Genomic DNA, 20,987 nt, shown 5'->3' on the forward strand with positions numbered 1-20,987 from the left:
GAAGCCCAGAGAATTGGAGTGAACACAAAGCTAATTGGAAACAGAACCGGAATTGAATTCCAAGTCACCCTGACTCACCACCCAGTGGTCATTGCTTTCTACCACACAACACGGCCTGGAAGAGGGACTGTCGCTCCCTGAGGGCCTAATTCATGCCCAGAAGTAACCTTGATTACCCCTGGCATGCCTTAAGTGTCTGCCACATGGGTACAGGAGTGAGCGAGCCCTGCCAGCTAGAAGCGTCCATAGGAGTGAACTGGAGAGAGTTCTAGGTGTGTGGGTGTCCGTGGTGGGCATGCCTATGGAGAGGGCTGGCAGCAGAGGGGCCCAGGCTGGGTGGGGCAAACAGAGGGGGTGGGGGCAGAATGAGGGCAACCGAGGAGGGACGGGTAGGGGGCCAGAGCCCAGAGGGCCCAGATGTCAGCCCCTAAAATGAGGACTGTATTACCTGCTGGAGGGTGAGAAGGGAGCAGGTGCCCAGGAGGGACCGTCCAGCAAACATGGGGAAGCAGGAGGACTGGAGTTCAGAGCGAGGTCAGGGCTGTACCATGTTCTAAAAGAAATACGGAGCCATGATTTGCATAGGCAGAGTTGTCTCCAAGTCCGCAGACAGGGCTTAGATCGTTCTGCTGAATTGGCCTGCCTTTCCGTGGCCCCTGGAGGAGAGAGAGGCCCGTGTGATTAAACTTTCCCTCTAGCGTCCTCACTCGTCCTGCATTTAAAGAGCAGGCACACAGGTACACCTCGCTCGGAAAAGCAAAAGGGAACCCCCCTCCCCCCGCACCCAGGAGTAGGGAAGGTGAAGGGGCCAGCAGAGGTGGAAGGCAGTCCTCTGCCCCTCCTGGGGCCAAAGAGCTTTTTCATCGCTGACTCCAGATGGAGAGGCTGCGTAGACAACTGTGCGGGGGTGTGCGTGCGTGTGGGTGTGTGTGGACGTGCGCGCGCGTGTGTGTTCGCTGTCGGACCCAGCCAGGGATTCACATTAACTAAATCCCACTACAAAAGATTCGGGGTCGTCGGAACCGAATGGTACCTGTATTCCGAGACGCACAGGCAGGAAAGCGAGGCCGTGAGAGCCAATGCCCGAGACGAGTGTCAGAGTCACGCCGAACACTCCACTTTCGTGTCCCAAAGCCCGTCTCCCTGCAGGGTTTGCCCCGCAGCGCGGGCGGGGAGCCGGGGCGGGGGGCGCGGGGGGACTGTGAGCACCCACGGCTGCCAAGCGCCCCGGCCTGGCCCCGCCGGGCTCCGGGTGGGCCCCCGCCTGCCCACGACGGCTCAGCGGGAAGGGTCTCCCTCCCGGGAGGGTCAGCAACAGGGGTGTGGGCAGCCAAATGGGGGCGGCGACCGGCCAGAACCGTGTCCTTCCCGTCCGCCTCCCCACTTTGGAAGTCCCCAACGACTAACCCTACCTCCGCCCCCAAACCCGCTTCAGTAGGCTCTTTTCCCGGCCTGACTTCCCCAGCAAGGGGTCCTCAGTTCCTCTTTCTGTTCTCCCTCCTGGGACAGAACCGCGTGGAAGCTGCCCCAGGAAGATGGCCCAGGGGGAGGCGAGCCGAGGTGGGGCGCGGGCAGCGGGGTGCCCGGGGCGCGAGCCCTGGCGGAGGGGTGGGGTGGGGAAGGAGCCGAGGCCGGGGGAGAAGGGAGGCCCAAGGCCCGCCAGGATCGGAGGAGGCGCGGCCCGGGAGGGCGAGGCCCGGGGGTGGGGGCTCTGGAGGCGCTGAGGGGAGCGGGGGCTGAGGGGGCGCGGCCGGGGAGGGCGAGGCCCGCGGCCATTGGTCGGGCTGCCAGGATCGGGGGTGGAGAGCAGGCAGAGGGTCGAGTCCCAGGGAGAGCGCCGCCGGCCCGCAGTCGCCGCCGCGGTCCGAAGAGCCAGTTCCCAGAGCGCAGAGCCGGCGCCCGCCATGAGGGAGATTGTGCACATCCAGGCGGGCCAGTGCGGGAACCAGATCGGCACTAAGGTGGGCCGGGCACCGGGCTTCCTGAGGGTGGGCAGCGAGCAGGCCTACGGTGTCGGGGCTTGACCCCTCGGTGCGGGCGCCCCGGTGCGCACCCTCTGTGCGCCTCGGTCCTCGGAGCCCTGTCCTGCCCTGCGCTGCACCCGGGAAGTGCTTGGAGGAGTGGCGCGGCCGAGGACGGGGCGTCACAGCCAGGGACCCCCCCTGCCCCTCACCCTACCCCCACCCCAGCTGGGAGCGGCGGCCGGCGGCTCAGGCGCGCCTGGAATTCGGCAGCGGGGCCCCGCGCACCCCGCCCCGCCGGGCCAGCCGTGGCGTGAGCCGGGGGGGAGGGCGCCCTAGGCTCCGGGTTCTCACCGTGTCTTCCCCCGCCTTGCCCTTCTCAAAGTTTTGGGAAGTGATCAGCGATGAACACGGTATCGACCCAGCCGGAGGCTACGTGGGTGACTCGGCGCTGCAACTGGAGAGAATCAACGTCTACTACAATGAGTCATCCTGTGAGTAGCGCGGCGCCGCCGGGACTCCGCCCTTCCCCGTCGGACCCCGCCGTCCCCCTCCCAAACCCTCGGCCGTCCCCGCCCAGACCCTGGCCGTCCCCACCTCGGTTTCTGGCCACCCCTCAGGAACCCTAGTCATTCCGCTCCGGGCCCTCGGCCACCCCCGCCTGGACTCTGGCCATGCCCCGCTTGGACCTGGGCCATTCCCCTCCCGGACCGGGCCTTCCCCCTCTGGGACCCCGGCCTTCCCGAGTCTTCTCCGATCGACCCAAGGTTAGCTCTCAGGATAACGCCCTCGCGCGAGGGTAGTTTGCCCTCGGAAGTTTTCCCGGGTTATAGCAGGATGCCCGACTCCTTCCTCTCTCGCCCTGGGGCGGGAAATCCGCCGTCAGTTTCTTTCAAACAACCGAATTTGGCCTATCACGGAGTCTGAACTCTTGAACCAGACAACCCGTTGCTGTTGTGAAATCACTTACTGGGTCACGTACGACTTTCTGTCGAATCTAATGGAGATTCTTGGCTAAATATCTGAAAAGTACCCCCGTTAAATGACTTATCTGACCTTTTACCAACGTCCAAAAGCGTTCTATGCTCTCAATTCTGGATCATTGGTGGAGTGCAGTAAAAATTCCAAGCTGTGGCATATCCAAGTTTGGGAATAATCTCACCTCTGCTCTGGGTACCTAGGTATATACTGTGGCTACATGTATACGTTAATTGTTACAGTTTTTATTATAAAAGTGATAGGTGCCCTTCACAAAACAACACCACTAAGACTTTGAAAGGACACCCAGAAAATGACAGACGCATGACGTATGTCCCCAGAAAGAATTACTCCTGTTTTTGGAGTCACTTGCCGTTTGTCTATACAAGAGCTGTGAAGAGCAGGATACATAAGTCACTGGGTTTTATCCATCTAGCAGCTAGAAGGAAAGATCTGGACCAGCAGGGCATAGAATATGAAATTTCAAGATAGCCCTCAGGAAAATTCCAGTTAGGTCCTGCTTTTTAACTTGTTCTCTTCAGTCTGCGTGTGTGTGTGTGTAGCGGGACAGGAGTTATAGGGCAGATCCTGTGTGCAGTCCCAAGTTCCTGCCCAGTAGGCACTTGTTCATGAATGAGAGTGCATCCCAGAAACAGCCCCATAACCAGGCGCTCAGACTACAGCTTGGGTTCCTGCATGTGTGTGCATGAGGGAGGTGCCAAAAAGTGGAAAGAATGTCAGAGCCACACAGCGGTTTGCTGCAAGAGACAGTTTATTTCCATGGAGCTTAAAAAGTAAAGCTTCCCAACCGGAAAGAGGTGTCAGGGTGAAGTGGAAAATACAGAAGGCAGGAAGTCAGGAGACCTGATTTCTCATCCTGCTTATTCCTGGTACTTCCTCTGCCCATTCATGCTTGGGCTGGTTTCCTCATCGGGACAGCATCAGCTGGGACAGTGTTCCCCGGTCCCCTCCCAGCACTAAGGTTCTGTCTCTAAAGAGACCCTGCTTCCTACCATCTGGGCAGCTGGGGGGACTCACTGTGGGGCAGCCCATGACCCTGGAGACCAGAAAGTGACCTTGGGCGTGGGCTTTGTTCTCTTCCAGCTCAGAAATACGTCCCCAGGGCTGCCCTGGTGGACTTGGAGCCAGGCACCATGGACAGTGTGCGGTCTGGGCCTTTCGGGCACCTCTTCCGGCCCGACAACTTCATCTTCGGTGGGTTCCCTCTCTCCTGCTTCCTTCTGCCTTTTTCTTTTTCTTTCTTTCTTTCTTTCTTTTTTTTTTTTTTTTACACATCAAACTGATATATGTGCGAGATTAAAAGAAAAAGAAAAGCTTAGGATGGAAATCAGCAGTCCCCAGTGTCATGCCAGGGTGCTGCGCCTTTTAATTCTCGATTTTTCTTTAGGAACATAATCTCCGTATCGCTAAAGGAAGTGCTTGTATTGATAGTTCTTGGTTTAACAGATTTTTTTTAGACATTAGCTTCTTTCTTCCCCTTATAAATGATCATAACATGATGATAATCATTTGTTGGTTCTTGTGTTGCTCATCTTTCAGTTGCGATGTGTTTATACCTATGTTTCTTTTTCATTACCTCAAGGCAGTTACTCTCCTTTCTTCCCAAAGTTCGGCACCATGTGAATTTTGTTTTGTTAAAACTGGGTAAATCCTTCCCTCCCTTCTTCTACCTAAGACATAAAACACCTGTCCCTCTGCATACTCCAAAAGGAAAAAAAAAAATTAAGATTTTATTTATTTGACAGAGAGACCCAGCCAGAGAGGAAAGGGAACACAACCAGGGGAAGTGGGAGAGGGAGAAGCAGGCTTCCCGCCGAGCAGAGAGCTCGATGCAGGGCTCGATCCCAGTACCCTGGGATCATGACCTGAGCCAAAGGCAGACGCTTAGTGACTGAGCCACCCAGGTGCCCCCCAAAGAAAATTATATAACATTAAATGAAGTGACATCGTTAGTGCTACTGGCCTCCATCACCCTATAGCCATGGTTTTTAGAATCAAGATTACTTGACAGATACTCAAAGACGGAATATTCAAAATCTGCAAGTAGAGACAGAATCCTGAAAGATTTTATTGGTACACAAACTGATGACTCTGTAGCAGAGTTAGGCAGTGGCCTATTTCAATGTTACATACCGCTTCAGTTAGATTCACTGATGTTCTTTCTCAAAAATTACCAGTGTAATTGAGTAAGAAATGTGCCCAGAGAGGAAAATACTACTTAACCAACAGAAGTACCTCAATCAACCAAGCACAGTTTCAGTGTCCGTAAAAGGCAAAGTGTCTCACATGGAAATGAGAGAATCTTTTTTGTTTTATTTATTTATTTAACACAGAGAGAGAGACAACAAGAGAGGGAACACAAGCAAGGGGAGTGGGAGAGGGGGAAGCAGGCTTCCCGCCGAGCAGAGAGCCTGATGTGGAGCTCCATCCCAGGACCCTGGGATCATGACCTGAGCTGAAAGCAGGTGCTTAATGACTGAGTCACCTAGGTGCCCTGAAATGAGAGACTCTTAAGACTGATTCAGGGCTTAAAGTTACTGTGATATAGAAATTAAATCTATCAAAGATCTGCTTTCCAACCCCTTCCTCAAAAGGCACCAGATAGAGACAATTTCATTGAGGGTAACAGGTAATCCTATTTAAATCCTATATATCTAGATTATCTTCCACACAGTAAGTGCTTGATAGGGGCGCCTGGGTTGCTTAGTGGGTTAAAGCCTCTGCCTTCGGCTCAGATCATGATCCCAGGGTCCTGGGATCGAGCCCAGCATCAGGCTCTCAGCTCAGCAGCGAGCCTGCTTCCCCCTCTCTCTCTGCCTGCCTCTCTGCCTACTTGTGATCTCTGTCTGTCAAATAAGTAAGTAAAATCTTTAAAAAAAAAAAAAAAGTAAGTGCTTGATAAATATTAACAACATCCTAGGAAGGCAAGGATGATTCAACATGGAGAAGTCTGCTAATAGATTAAGAGAGACAGCGTCTTAATAGGTAACCCCAAATATTTGACAAAATTCAGTATGTATTCCTGACTTGTTCAGGACAAAAACCCTTATGTGTAAGCTGGAAGTAGACAGATACTTTCTCTGTTTAACAATTATCTACCAAACCCATAGCAACGTCACACTCCTTGGTGAAACATTAGAAGTATTCCACACAAAGTCACATATGAGGAAGAGATATCATTGCCCCTACTATTAGTCCATGTTTTGAAGGTTCTAGCTGGTACACGAAGACCAGAGAAGGAAAGGAGATAAGGATCATTTAAAGGAAAAGACAAAATTGTTATTTGAAGGTAGACTGATTCTCTGGGATTTTCCAGATAGGCTGTCCAATGAACAGTGACTGGCACTTACAAGACCTCAGTAAGGCAGCTAGACACAAGATAAAGCCTCAGACATTATTGCTATCGGGTGACCAGCTGTCCTGATTTGCTTGGGACTGGGGGGCTTCTCAGAACACTGCCTGCTCAGTGCTGAAACTGGTCAACTCCCAGGCAAACTGGGACAAATTGATGTCCTTCAAGGCAATAATCAATTATAAAATATAATGGGAAAATATCTTATTCACAGTAGCATTGGAAGTTATAAATACCTAGGGACAAAATTTACCAGTAATTGGGAATGAGGAGGGGACAAGACATTTGTCAAACAAGACATTTTCCTCCCAACAGACTGGGTGGTACTTTAAAAACCAACAGCTAGCTAGGTTGTCTGGGGAGACGGAGTTGTGACCCTTGTCAGAGAGGAGCTTAATGGATTCAGCAACTCAGGAATCTCGATTCAACAGTTTCAGTTCAAGGAATCTGTCCGGAAGAAATGCTTGCACATGCAGAGTGGACATTGCGTCCTGGTTTCTAGAAGAGCTGGACCCCTTTGCTGTCCCCGCCCTCTTGCTCTTAGCACTGGCTGGTGTCCATCTTGGTCCGTTCCGTGGACGGCTCCCTCAGCACCTGTGATGCAGCCTTGACTGGGAGAACGTTCAGAGTCTGTATGCCCGAAAGGAAAAAAGGACGACCTCCCCGGGGAACTGGTCTTGACACAGATCAACGCCATCTTTCTCTTTCTCTTACTAAGGGGTATAGATTTTTAGCAGCTGTAGAATCTTCCTGGATGCACCGCTTGGTTGGGTTACTGAATTCGGGGCACCAAAAAGAGAGAACTGAATGGGGAGAAGGGAGACTTGGCAGCTAATTTCAGCTCTACCACCTCTGGTGTTATCAGTTTACGTTCTTGGGGCTCCTTCGGCTTGACGGTGTGAGGAACAACGGGCCCAAGCATCCAGGCCTCTGTAAGAATCTGAAGGAAGCAATGGCCTATCTCCCTCCCGTGCATAGAAATACACCTGCACATAGAATTCGGCTCAGTTTCTTCCCTTGAAGGTTTTTTTGTTTGTTTGTCTTTTAAGATTTTAATCATTTATTTGAGAGAGAGCAAAAGAGCACACACAGGGGGAGCCGCAGAGGGAGTAGCAGGTTCCCTGCTGAGCAGAGAGTCCAATGCGGGATTCAATCCCAGGACCCCGAGATCATGGCCTGAGCCAAAGGCAGACACTTAACCATCTGAGCCACCCAGGTGCCTTCCCTTGGAGGTTTCATTGACTTTTGGTGAGAGTCTGAGAGGATAACTAAAGTTTCTTGAACCTGGATTACAGTTGGCGGAATCTGCCTCAGTCTTAGTAAACTTTACCAAACAAAATTAATAGATTGCGTCATTAAGAAAAGTATACAGTTGACCCTTGAAAAACACACGGGTTTAGGCATGCTGACCTCCTGCACAGTCCAAAATTTACTACAGTTTTGGACTCCCCGAAAACTTAACTACTAATAGCTTACCGCGGATTGGAATTCTTACCGATAACATAAAAATCGTTTAACACCTATTTTGTATAGTCTGTGTATTCTGTACTGTATTCTTATAATCAAGTCAGCTAGAGAAAAGAAAATGGTACGAAGATCATAGGAAGAGAAAGTGCACTTACAGTACTGTACTTAATTTATCAAAATTCTGTGCGTAAGTGGACCCATGTAGTTTAAGCCCACCCACCATAGTTCAAGGGTCAACTGTACTTGATTTTTGATGGGCTGGGCATGGTAGAAGTGCGGAAGGCATGTTCAGTGGGAAGTGGGCCCCTGCCTTCTCTGTCCAGTTAGTCCTCTCCCAGCAGGCCGGGTCCTGTTGCTGACCCTGTAAGGAGGCCTTCCTGGGGCATATGCATGTTAGAAGCGAGTACATGAGCTTGTGAGTTGTTTGTTTGTTTTTTAAAGATTTTATTTATTTGAAAGCGTGAGAGCGAGCACGAGCAAGGGGTGAGGAGGGACAGTGGCGGAGGGAGAAGCAGACTCCCCACCGAGCGAGGAGCCCGACATGGAGCTCCATCCCAGGACCCCGACATCATGACCTGAGCCGAAGGCAGATGCTTAACCGACTGAGCCACCCAGGAGCCCTGGGAGTTTGAGTATATGAACACATGGTGGAGATCTATGTGAAACACAGGGCTTTCCCGCTTCTAGGAAGGATATAAGACAATGTACAGTAAAGACAGCCATCAAGCATGGCCGTTTCAAAGAGAGTGAACTGAGAGTTAATTCATTTGCAGCTGAGAATTAATTTATGCTCTGGTTTTCTGGCAATTACATTCAGCATAGAAAGGCCAGGACTTGGCGGCTGTCATGAAAGAGACTATACCACTCTTAAAAAGGGAGAGCCTCCTTCGTTTTACATTATTTGTGTTATTTGATTTTTACACTGCTTTTTTCAACAAATCTCATTAAAAATTAAGAACTGGGGTAAAAGCATTTTTCTGTGTGATCATCATCACCTAATCATCATTGGCATTGAGGTATTTTTCTGACTTTTCTGTTTGCTGATTTTCCTTATTTGTAAACACTATCACTTAGATCTTTTTTTCCCCACTGAGTATTATACTTAAGCCATATTCCATGGTAATTATAGTTTTAAAATCTATAATCTTCACAATGGCCAATAATCAGGGAGTCATTTCTTAGCAGATTTTGCTCTAAGAAAGAATATAATATATAGGGACGCCTGGCTGGCTCATTCCGCAGGGCATGTGACTTTTGATCTTTGGGTGTAGAGCTTACTTAATTAAAAAGAAAGAATGTACTAACATAGAATCCAGACGCTCCCATCTTGCTTCACATAAATTGGTCTGGGTTTCTAATTCAGATCACAGAATAGATCCTCAAAAGTGAAATTACTGGGCCAGAGCCTGTTAACATATTTAGGTCTATTATATATTTTGCTGTAATCTTTCCTTTGGATTAATACCACCAGCAGCGTGGAGAGCGCAGTTTTTGCCTGAAATTAAACTTTTAAAGAAACGTATCAACTGAGGGACTCTGAGGCACTATAATTGACAATGCTTTAAGAAATACTTTAGAGGAGGGGCACCTGGGTGGCTCAGTGGGTTAAGCCTCTGCCTTCTGCTCAGGTCAGGATCTCAGGGTCCTGGGATCGAGCCCACATTGGGCTCTCTGCTCAGTGGGGAGCCTGCTTCCTCCTCTCTCTGCCTGCCTCTCTGCCTACTTGTGGTCTCTGTCTGTCAAATAAAAAAATGAAATCTTAAAAAAGAAAAAAAAAGAAATACTTTAGAGGAAATGGAAGAACTCTGAACTTGGCAAGTCTGTATAAATTGTCAGTATAAGAAAAGAGAAACTTGCACTCCCATAAATAGGACTCACACATTGAGAAATCTGAAGACCCAGTCATTAAAATACAACTCAGTGAACCCTGTCCCCATGGGGAGGGGCAGTTAGCTGAAACACACACACACACCCTTATTGGTTCTTGAGAGAAAATAGAAAAACATTACGTAATTGTACATTGTTTAAATTTAAGAGGTTCAGACTCCTACTTGTTACCCTGAAGATTCATGGGAACCCTGTAGGGTTTTATTTCTTACAATGGGTGGCAGGCGTATAGATATTAAGTCTGTTTCATAGCTTTTTACATGCGGTTCGGTCCATCTGGAGACATGTCGGCATGGACAAGGCCTTATCCATGCACTTGCCGGAGAAGGTTTCTGATAGGACCCTGGAAGCCATGCGCCTTCTCTGTCTCACTTGTCTCTCACCCAGCCCTGATGTCTGCTCCGGGTCAGGCCTCCCTCAGCTGCCATCACTCCTGTGCAGCCGAGGACCTGTGCAGCTTTTTTATTTTTTTATTTTTATTTATTTTTATTTTTTAAAGATTATTTATTTATTTATTTGACAGACAGAGATCACAAGTATTCAGAGAGGCAGGCAGAGAGAGAGAGGAGGAAGCAGACTCCCCGAGGAGCAGAGAGCCCAATGTGGGGCTTGATCCCAGGACCCTGGGATCATGACCTGAGCCGAAGGCAGAGGCTTACCCCACTGAGCCACCTAGGCGCCCCCTGTGCAGCTTTTTAAAAAAATATTTTACTCATTTGAGAGAGAGTGAGAAGGAATGCAAGCCCGGGGAGCAGCAGAGGGACTGGGAGAGGCAGGCTCCCCACTGAGCAAGGAACCTGAGGCAGGACTCCATCCCAGGAACCCAGAGTCATGACCTGAGCCGAAGCCAGACACTTAACCCACTGAGCCACCCAGGCACCCCATGTGGAACTTTTTAAAGAGTCTTCATGAAACAAAAAATATGCATGAATCAAAAAGAGGCTTATGAATTTGGATCAAACCACTGAAGTTGTGCTAGGCTAATTTCTCATGGCAGCCGCTTCAGTGATGGTGGAAGTTTCCTTTGGTTTAATTTATTTGAATTGAAAATGAGAGAGACTAAAAAAGGTCTGGACTCATCTTTCTAGCTGCCCATAAGTGGGACGAAAAAGATTAAGAAGAAATTGACACAGACCCATAGTGACCATTTAATGATCGAATCCACTGCTTTTGTAAACCTTCAAGAATGTTAGAAATGACAGCAGGCTTTTAAACTGTCTTTAGGATTGCTTCTTGTATCTGCTTCTTTGTTAGAACATGCGTCCCGATTTTTGATTCGGAATATTTTAAAATTTTGGTAGATTGTGCTGATGTGAGATAGCTTTAATAGTAGTTTTTATTTCTTGTTTTTTTAAAGATCTTTTTTTATTTATGACCGAGAGAGATGGCGAGAGAGGAAACAAGCAGGGGAAGTGGCAGAGGGAGAAGCAGGCTCCCCGCTGGGCAGGGAGCCCAATATGGGACTCGATCCTAGGACCCTGGGATCATGACCTGAGCCAAAGGCAGATGCCTAACGACTGAGCCACCCAGGCACCCCTTAATGGTAATTTTTAAAGCCAACACTGGGACACCTGGCTGGCACAGTTGGTAGAGAGAGCATGCAACTCTTGATCTCAGGGTTGTGAGTTTCAAGCCCCACATTGGAATGGAAACTATTGAAAGAAAAAAATTTTTTAAGCCAACACTATTTTTAATTAACAACCCTGAATTGTTTAAATGAATGTACTTATTTTGTTAAAATAGCATGCTTGTTACAGGGAATGGGGAGGTGTCCAGAGTGCATAAACACAGTATACCGTTTGAGGAAACAGTTGTTTATAAGTCATTCTCTAAAAAGAAAAGAAAAGAAAAAAAAAAGAGGCAGCATTGCCTGGGAGGTGGTTCACCCCCCAGGAGCTTCCAAGCTCCCTGTTTCGGAGTTGGTCAGTTACAGTAAACCAGTGTCATTCCATCTCTAGGTATGGTTTGACGCGTTTTTTTTAAAAAAAACACAACACTGATTTGAAGTAATATATAATTTTAAAAGTGAAAGTTATCTGCATTTAAGTTTTGAATATGAATATACTTAAAAAAAAAAAAAAACCCAAAATCTTTTTCTTAACCAACTGCTGGTTGAATTGCTGGTTTATAGCAGTCGTGCCCAGAGACAGTGGGAGAGAGTTTTGTGGGAGAAAATGGAGCTCCAGAAAGCCTCTTTTTGCACATGTAACTTTCCCTTGCAGACTTGAGGCTAGAGGGGGTCAGGGAGCACTTAATCCCTTACCCAGTCTGAGCAAGAGGTAGACCCGAGGCGGGATTCTGAGAAAACCCTGGGGACCTGTTGCAACCTGCCTGCCAAAGCTTGGAGATTGCAGCCTTGTGTTCTATGGGCCTGAGCTGCTGATTAATGTCACAACAGCTCATTACAGAACGTGTTCAACTCATGACCCCCAAATATTTAACTGGGAACATCTGTTGCTATGAGACAGTGGCAAAATATTTTCGGAAGTCAGTAGCTTCTTCCTTTTGTCAAAGGCAGAGAAAACCTCATGGTTAATCGTGCTGAAATAGGAAGCCAAGTGATCGTGTGTGAGCCGGGGGAAAAGAGTCAAGTTCAGCTTGCCTTGCTGTGGCTGCACGTCTGCCGAAGCTACCTTCTTGTCAGTAGCTGGTTTCTACTCTAGTCTATTCACATTTTTTTTAAAAGACTTTATTTAAAAGACTTTATTTATAAATATTTATTTATTTATGATTTTAAAAGAATTTATTATTTATTTGACAGAGACACAGCAAGAGAGGGAACACAAGCAGGGGGCATAAGAGCGAGAGAAGCAGGCTTCCTGCGGAGCAGGGAGCCCAATGCGGGGCTCGATTCCAGGACCCTGAGATCATGACCCGAGCCGAAGGCAGATGCTTAACCGACTGAGCCACCCAGGCGCCCCTCTCCTCTCTTTGCCTCTTTTTGACAACTGCACTTGCATTCTTACCTTTGTGAAGGTGTGCTAGTCCTACACTGAACTCGGCATGCGAGGCTGGCCCTGGCCTTGTTCCTTCCCATGCCTCTGGGTCATTTGGCTGGGCCACTTCCACTGGGCTGGGTGGGGAGGGGTAGACAGAAGTTAGTGGGGGGCATAGGAAGGACAATGGCCATATTCGAGTCCATAGGGCTGGGGGAAAATCGAATCTTTATAAGAGAGAATACAGTCATCTCCTAGACAAGGAAGCGGCCACCCAGAGGGCTAAGGGGCCAATGCCCTCCAGGGGGGGTGGGGTCTGCAAGCCTAGAGGGTCTTGCTCTTGCCCAGCCTGGCCCCTCCTGGAGCCTCGGTGCCACCATGCCCATCATCTTGGGATTTTTTTTTTTTTTAAGATTTTATTTATTTATTTGACAGAGATCACAAGTAGGCAGAGAGGCAGGCAGAGAGAGAGGAGGAAGCAGGCTCCCTGCTGAACAGAAAGCCCGATGCGGGTCTCAATCCCAGGTGCTGGGATCATGACCTGAGCCGAAGGCAGAGGCTTTAACCCACTGAGCTACCCAGGCGCCCCATCTTGGGATCTTTGAGCTGATGGGACAAAGACAACAGGAGTGAGAGGCTGAGCTCCCTTGGGAGGAGGGGCTAACACAGCTGAGCAAGGGGCCAGCTGTGTCTCATTCTGATGGGCACTTCTGCTCTCCTGGACATGTTGCTATTGAATATTAAAATGTGTTTATTGTTTGAATCGTAAAGTTAAAATGGCACGTGTGTTTTTCAAACATGCGAGAATGGAGTATAAAAATGGAACCTCCTCAACCCTTGCACAGATGACCCTGAGATCTTATTCCCTGGGCATAACTAGTGCTGTACATGGTGCCTGCGTCTTCCCACGTACACGTGCATTTGTGCGCACACACACAGGCAGGCAGTTGACTTGGCTTTCAGAAAAAGGGATCATGCCACACATACCCCTTTGTGGCTTTTTGAAAAGTTCGTCAAAGTCACTGGGATGTCCCCTGCGACCGTCACAGTGCCTTTCTGCTGAGCGGCTATCCTCCTGGAGAAATGCCCCTACTTATTGACATTTTAAAAACTTCCCTTAGGGACGCCTGGGTGGCTCAGTGGGTTAAGCCTCTGCCTTCTGCTTGGGTCATGATCTCGGGATCCTGGGATCGAGTCCCGCATCGGGCTCTCTGCTCAGGAGCCTGCTTCCATTTTCTCTCTCTCTCTCTCTTTGCCTGCCTCTCTGCCTACTTGTGATCTCTGTCAAATAAATAAATAAAATCTTAAAAAATTAAAAAATTAAAAGAAAACTTCCCTTAAAGGTATCTTTTCATATTTTTTCTCTTGATTATCATCAGAGACATGTTTGCTGAGTTAACATTTTATAAGCAGTACGTCATGTTGAAACCTAACTATCCTCTTATCCCATCTTTCGGAGACAGCCATGGTTATCCCTAAGTTCACTCTGTGTTTCTACAGTTCATTTCTTAAATACATTTTCAGTGTTTTTGTTTGTTTGTTTGTTTTTAAGAATAAATCTTTTTCATGTTTTTTTTTAAAGATTTTATTTATTTATTTCACAGAGAGAGAGAGAGAGAGATCACAAGCAGGCAGAGAGGCAGGCAGAAGGAGAGGGGGGAAGCAGGCTCCCCGCTGAGCAGAGAGCCCAATGCAGGGCTCGATCCCAGGACCCTGGGATCATGACCTGAGCCGAAGGCAGAGGCTTTAACCCACTGAGCTATAGGCACCCCGAGCCCATTTTTAAATTGTATTGTTTGTCTTTGTATTGTTGAATTATAAAAATTCTTTGTATACTCTAAACATTAGACTCTTGACAGATATAAGATTTGCAAATATTTTCTACCATTCCATAGGTTGTCGTTTAACTCTCTTAATAGTGTGCTTTGAAGCATTAAGGTTTTAATTTTGCTTAAGTCCAAATTTATCTATTCTTTCTCTCCCGTTGCTCAGGCTTTTGAGGTTGTATCTAAAAATACATTACCGGGACGCCTGGGTGGCTCAGTTGGTTAAGCAGCTGCCTTCGGCTCAGGTCATGATCCCAGCGTCCTGGGATCGAGTCCCACGTCGGGCTCCTTGCTCAGCAAGGGAGCCTGCTTCTCCCTCTGCCTCTGCCTGCCATTCTGTCTGCCTGTGCTCGCTCTCTCCCCCCTCTCTCTCTGATAAATAAATAAAATATTAAAAAATAAATAAATAAAAATAAAAATACATTACCAAATCTACCCCAAAGTTTTCTTCTGAGACTTTTATACATTTAGCTCTTTAATCTATTTTAAGTTTTTTTATTTGACAGAGACCACAAGTAGGCAGAGAGGCAGGCAGAGAGAGGAGGAAGCAGGTTCCCCACTGAGCAGAGAGCCCAATGCGGGCTCGATCCCAGGACCCTGAGATCATGACCTGAGCCTAAGGCAGAGGCTTAACCCACTGAGCCACCCAGGCGTCCCAACATTTTCATTGTTTTAATAAGGGTTAAAATGTTCAGTTTCCTAGCTAGGCAAGACATTCACTTGGCCCGAGACTCAGAGGGAACAATAGTGTATAGTGAAAAGGTGGTCTCATTCCAACCCCAAGTTGGTGCCCACCCAGGCTCCTTCCCAGAGACAGCCCTCTAGGATTCCTGTGGTCATTCTGGAACATGCATATAATGCCAGCCAACTGCATACACCATTTAGAAATTTGGGGTTTTTCTCCCCCCTTAGCAATATACTTTGAAAACCTTACCATCTCAGTGCTAGGGCTGATGGCTGATGTGTTCTTGTGTACAGAAACCATCATGGATTCAACCAATCCTCTGTTAAAATCCAATCCTCTGTTAAAAGAGATTTAGGTTTGTTTCCTTTTTTTCTTTTTAAAGCTTTTATTTATTTGACAGAGAGAGATCACAAGTAGGCAGAGAAGCAGGTAGAGAGAGAGAGGAGGAAGCAGGCTCCCTGCGGGGCAGAGAGCCCGATGTGGGCTTGATCCCAGGACCCTGAGATCATGACCTGAGCCGAAGGCAGAGGCTCAACCCACTGAGCCACCCAGGTGCCCTGTTTCCTTTTTTCTTTATTATGATTACAAACTGCTCCTCAGAGTGTATTTCTCTGCATGCCATTTTCCACCTGTGCACATACACCTGTCTAGGCAAATTTCTAGAAGTGAAATTGCTGAGCTTAAGGGGACTAATTTTCAAAGATATGCTAAACTTCTCCAGAGAAGCTGGTCCTTGTGTTATGCCTTCCCCACAGCCCCAGTGTATGGAGGGGCCTTTCCCCAGCTCTCGCCAACAGGGTTTGCCAGCTTTTTGCTCTATCGGTTTCACAGGGGTGAAATTGAATCTCCTTGTTTTAAAGATTTTATTTATTTTTCTTGACAGACAGAAATCACAAGTAGGCAGAGAGGCAGGCAGAGAGAGAGGGGGAAGCAGGCTCCCGCTAAGCAGAGAGCCCGATGCGGGGCTCGATCCCAGGACCCTGGGATCATGACCTGAGCCGAAGGCAGAGGCCCTCAACCCACTGAGCCACCCAGGCGCCCCAAATCTCCTTGTTTTAATGTGCGTTTCTCTTATAAGGAATGCATCAAATATTTAAGTTGTTTGCATTTCCTTCCCTGTAAACCGTTGATATCCTTTACCCATTTTTCCAAAAGTTACTATTTTCCTTATTCATTTGTAAGGACTTCTATAGATCTTTAAGGAGCGTATCCCTTTGTATGCGATACAAGTACTAGTAGTGAACATTTTAACCTTACTGAAGAACCACAGGATTTTGGTGGTTTTTCTTATTTTACAGATTTCCACTTAACACCCACAGTGCTTAGCACTGATAAATGCTGTAGACGACTCAAGGATATTTGAGATAAGACCCGTTCCTCCAAAAATAGGCCCTTGTGTAAGGCCACACCCACAGTCCACGGCAGAATCCAGAAGGGGACCAGCAGCAGAGCTCAGTAGAGTGCCCCAGCCCGAAGTGCACAAATGCCTCCCATTTGCTTGTCTTACCTGATGTAGCGCGGGGCCGCTCCTGGCAGGCAACCCGAGTGATGTCACAGCTCTCGGGCTCGGCTTCCCACTGGTGCGCCCCGTGTCAGGTATGGACCCGCCAGCCCAGAGCGGAGAAGCTGGTCACTGGATGGTGGTTGTGGATTGTTGCCACCAGCTGGGTGTAGACAAAAATCGAGTGAACGTCTTTGGAATAAGTGGAGAGGAGTCTCTCCAGTAGGATTCCAACCCTGTCTTAGCTCAGATCAGAAGGACAAACAGCCCTGGGATCTCTTGTTTTCTGTGTCCACTTGCAATCAGGTCACTCTCCAGCTCCTGTGGTGCATCCTGGTCCTTTTCATCCAATAAGCAGGGAAAGTGTGAGGGGGATGCTAATGGATTTATTTTTTAATTGCTTATACTTTTTTTTTTTAAGATTTTATTTATTTATTTGACAGAGATCACAAGTAGACGGAGAGGCAGGCAGAGAGATAGAGGGAAGCAGGCTCCCTGCTGAGCAGAGAGCCCGATGCGGTACTCGATCCCAGGACCCTGAGATCATGACCTGAGCTGAAGGCAGTGGCTTAACCCACTGAGCCACCCAGGCGCCCGCTTATACTTTTTTTTTTAAGAACTAGATTTGATATATACCAATTTACTAAATAAACACAATGCCTTTTCATAATCTTCCTTGCTTCTTAAGTAATTCGTGATTTTGGCTGTATATTACATTGCCTTGTTACCAGTTAAAATGAGGAGCAACAGCAGCACCTTGTTTTGATAGTTCATTACTAAATAGATACATTATATCTCAGTGTCAGAGGGGCAAAGCCAGGCATGGAGGTGGGGGAAAGGGACCATGTTCATCACGAGCTTGAGGAGGTCAGCACTGGGCGTTGACTTCACTGCTTTTCATCATTTACTCTACAGTGTGCTCTAGAATGTAGTTCTAAGTGGTGTTTCTAATAATCCTTGAAATGTGTATTAACATATACATTTGGATTGAAAAAGTCATGTTTTTCTGACAGAAAGCCCAGGGGCACCTGGGTGGCTCTGTTGGCAGAGTCTGCCTTCTGCTTGGGTCTTGATCCCAGGGTCCTGGGATAGAGCCCCACATTGGGCTCCCTGCTCAGCAGAGAGTCTGCTTCTCCCTCTCCATCTGCTGCTCCCCCTGCTTGTGCGCTCGCTCTCTGTCAAATAAATAAATGCAATCTTCTTCTTTTTTTTAAAGAAAGTCCAGTTTGGAGGATTGCTCTGATGGTTAGGACTGTCTTTGCCAATTAGAGTATATGGCTTACATTTTTTATAACAGGGATAAGCTAAGCTTCAACCTAAAAATTCTTTCCAGTAAAAATTATTTAAAACATTTAAATGAAAAATCACATTGGTGGAGGTGCCTGGGTGGCTCAGTTTGTTAAGCATCTGCCTTCAGCTCAGGTCATGATCCCAGGGTCATGGGATGGAGCTTCGTGTCTCCCTCTCCCTCTGCCTGCTGGTCCCCTGCCTGTGCTCTCTGTCAAATAAATAAATAAAATCTTTTAAAAATTACATTGGCAAAATTGTATTGGAATTAATATTTCCATTTCCCCAACTCTTTCCAAGTCTATTGGATTAAAACAAGTTCCTTTGCATATAAGAGGCAACATTCGGTAAGTCCTGGTGGCAAAGCCTTTTGATTTCTCCCAGAAACAGAAGAGAAGAATGAGCCAACTCAGGCTGTTTCCAGGGCTGCTTCCCATCCAGTTGTTTGGGGCTGAAAGATGTGTTTGTTTTCATCACCCTCTTATAAGCATGAATAGGATTGAGCTCCCCCTCTCCACCCGACCCTGTGCAGACCTACTGAAATCGTGTGCCCCTCTCTTGTGCTTTGTCCCAGGACAAACAGGCGCCGGCAACAACTGGGCGAAGGGCCACTACACGGAAGGGGCTGAGCTGGTGGATTCGGTGCTGGACGTGGTGAGGAAGGAGTGTGAGCACTGCGACTGCCTGCAGGGCTTCCAGCTCACGCACTCGCTGGGCGGGGGCACGGGGTCTGGGATGGGCACGCTGCTCATCAGCAAGATCCGCGAGGAGTACCCCGACCGCATCATGAACACCTTCAGCGTCATGCCCTCGCCCAAGGTGTCGGACACGGTGGTGGAGCCCTACAACGCCACGCTGTCGGTGCACCAGCTGGTGGAGAACACGGACGAGACGTACTGCATCGACAACGAGGCCCTGTACGACATCTGCTTCCGCACCCTGAAGCTGACCACCCCCACCTACGGAGACCTCAACCACCTGGTGTCGGCCACCATGAGCGGCGTCACCACCTCTCTGCGCTTCCCGGGCCAGCTCAACGCCGACCTGCGCAAGCTGGCCGTGAACATGGTGCCCTTCCCGCGCCTGCACTTCTTCATGCCGGGCTTCGCGCCGCTCACCGCCCGCGGCAGCCAGCAGTACCGCGCGCTCACGGTGCCCGAGCTCACCCAGCAGATGTTCGACGCCAAGAACATGATGGCCGCCTGCGACCCGCGCCACGGCCGCTACCTGACCGTGGCCACCGTCTTCCGGGGCCCCATGTCCATGAAGGAGGTGGACGAGCAGATGCTGGCCATCCAGAACAAGAACAGCAGCTACTTCGTCGAGTGGATCCCCAACAACGTCAAGGTGGCCGTGTGCGACATCCCGCCGCGCGGCCTCAAGATGGCCTCCACCTTCATCGGCAACAGCACCGCCATCCAGGAGCTGTTCAAGCGCATCTCCGAGCAGTTCTCCGCCATGTTCCGGCGCAAGGCCTTCCTGCACTGGTTCACCGGCGAGGGCATGGACGAGATGGAGTTCACAGAAGCCGAGAGCAACATGAACGACCTGGTGTCCGAGTACCAGCAGTATCAAGAAGCCACGGCCAACGATGGCGAGGAAGCTTTCGAGGACGATGAGGAGGAGATCAACGAATAGAGGCGCATCCCAGTCTCACGTACCGCAAATCAGATGATGTTTCTTTAACTCCGGAGCATCGTGACCCTGATGGCCACCCGTGGTGCTCTGCTCTAAATATGTGGGCATAGGCCCCTCACCAATGCAACAAAATTGCACCATCAGTCATCTGGAACCAAGAAAGTACATCGGAATAGCAGAGAATCGGCAGCCCTACCTAATTTTCTACTGGAGGACTTGAAAAGATAAAGAGGCCATCAACAGAGGGAGCAGTGAATTGACCTCACCTTCTGTCAAGTGTTCAACCATGCTGAGAATTAGCAAGGAAGTTAGAAACAGTGTTTTTCATCCATTGTGATGAAACCTGAAGCTGTGCAGTGTTGCCTTATACTGAAAATGCAATATGGAACTTTACAACAGCCTATTCATAATAAAACACTAAAACCGTTCCTTTGCCTCTTCCAGCCTGTTTCCCTGAAAGATTTGTTTTGTGTTGTTAAATAATGGTTATTTGGGTACCTTGTCTCTTTCTGGGGGGAACTGCTCCTGCCACTCAGTGAATGAGCTCAGGGGAAAGGTTTTCCTTGAACTGCAGACCTTACGGGTGGCGGCCAGAATTTTCCTGAGCATCTGAGTAGCACACATGTAAATAAAAGCCCGCAGTCCCCTTTTGCAACTAACACTTAGCCCTCCCACAGAACCTTTCATCTTCCCGGGTCAAGGCCTCCTGGGCTAGTTAGTCCCAGCCTTCCCCAACAGTTGGGCTAAGATTTGTCAGAGGAACTACAGAAAATGGCCTCCAGGCTTCCAGCCAGAGCCAGGGGGACATGCAAGCTCTTGGTGGGTGAGGGGGAACCTGGCAGGGCCGGCTCGGGGAGCTGTGTGCTTCCTTCAGAAGTGCTCGGGTTCAGGGTGGAGGCTGAAGGCTATTTTCTATATAACAAATCACCACTTTACAGTTTCGGTAACTTGACACAACTTCTATAAGGTCTTGTAAAGCCAAACTCCACAGTACATGACCAGGCTAGTCCTATTAGTAATTAGCAGACACTGCTGTTCACCAGTTTCTGGTTTATTTCTCCTTTCTGCCCCTTGAAGTTAGCCGTGAACATGACTTTGGTTTGGCCAAAAGAATGTGAGTAGCACGTCTCTTTCAGGTGGAAAGGTCTAAATGTTAGTGCTCAACCCTCAATTCTGCCTCTTGACAGATTTCTCCATCAGTCTGGGTCCCAAGAACTGCTGAGCACAGCCCCCTCTGACCTTTGTTGAACAAGGAGAGAGAAAGAAAGGACTGTCCTTTGGAGTCATTTTGGCCTGGGGTTTACCCCACAGTGTAACCTAGCTCCCCCACCTGACAGCAGGCCTGAGCTCTGTGATGCCGTGGCTTACACCCAATAACTAACTATACTGGGCTGAGCCCCAACCTTGGGCACACAGAAAGGGACTCACTAAACATGGCAGCGTGACTT

At 48.7% G+C, this 20,987-nt stretch overlaps 2 protein-coding genes across 15 annotated transcripts in view; one reads left to right on the forward strand and one right to left on the reverse strand.

The window, feature by feature from the left end:
• The window catches only part of LOC116571373 (formin-like protein 5), an 18,778-nt gene extending 16,366 nt beyond the window's left edge, over window positions 1–2,412 (reverse strand). For 7 of the 13 annotated variants that reach the window (XR_004277859.1, XR_004277860.1, XM_032309215.1 and 4 more), the window contains exons 1-3: window positions 1,413–1,948; window positions 1,034–1,143; window positions 449–656 (exon numbers count right to left, since the gene is read on the reverse strand). Coding sequence is in view for 7 of the 13 variants with exons in the window: in XM_032309215.1 (XP_032165106.1) it covers window positions 449–656; window positions 1,034–1,143; window positions 1,413–1,924 (830 nt within the window). In the remaining 6 variants the exon portion in view is untranslated. Of the gene's footprint in view, window positions 1–4; window positions 657–1,033; window positions 1,144–1,412; window positions 1,949–2,315 lie in introns of those variants that run through there. The other 6 variants (XR_004277862.1, XM_032309218.1, XR_004277861.1 and 3 more) reach the window with 6 other exon arrangements.
• On the forward strand, window positions 1,872–19,967 carry TUBB6 (tubulin beta 6 class V). Of its 2 annotated transcripts, XM_032309209.1 has the most exons (4): window positions 1,872–1,961; window positions 2,347–2,455; window positions 4,044–4,154; window positions 18,476–19,967. In XM_032309209.1, exons 1-4 carry the CDS (start codon window positions 1,905–1,907, stop codon window positions 19,537–19,539), a joined length of 1,341 nt encoding a protein of 446 aa, XP_032165100.1. In that variant the 5' UTR covers window positions 1,872–1,904; the 3' UTR covers window positions 19,540–19,967. The 2 variants fall into 2 exon arrangements, with proteins under 2 accessions (XP_032165100.1, XP_032165101.1); XM_032309210.1 differs by lacking the exons at window positions 1,872–1,961; window positions 4,044–4,154 and having other exon boundaries at window positions 2,367–2,455.
• The last annotated feature ends 1,020 nt before the right edge of the window (window positions 19,968–20,987 follow it).

The sequence above is a fragment of the Mustela erminea genome, chromosome 13 (genome assembly GCF_009829155.1).
Source record: "Mustela erminea isolate mMusErm1 chromosome 13, mMusErm1.Pri, whole genome shotgun sequence".
Lineage (NCBI taxonomy): Eukaryota > Metazoa > Chordata > Mammalia > Carnivora > Mustelidae > Mustela > Mustela erminea.

Coding starts and splice junctions, on each gene's coding strand:
- TUBB6 (XM_032309209.1), top strand. CDS start 1,905: ATGAGGGAGATTGTGCACATCCAGGCGGGCCAGTGCGGGAACCAGATC. Junction 1,962..2,346: donor GGAACCAGATCGGCACTAAG/GTGGGCCGGGCA, acceptor CCCTTCTCAAAG/TTTTGGGAAGTGATCAGCGA. Junction 4,155..18,475: donor GCCCGACAACTTCATCTTCG/GTGGGTTCCCTC, acceptor GCTTTGTCCCAG/GACAAACAGGCGCCGGCAAC.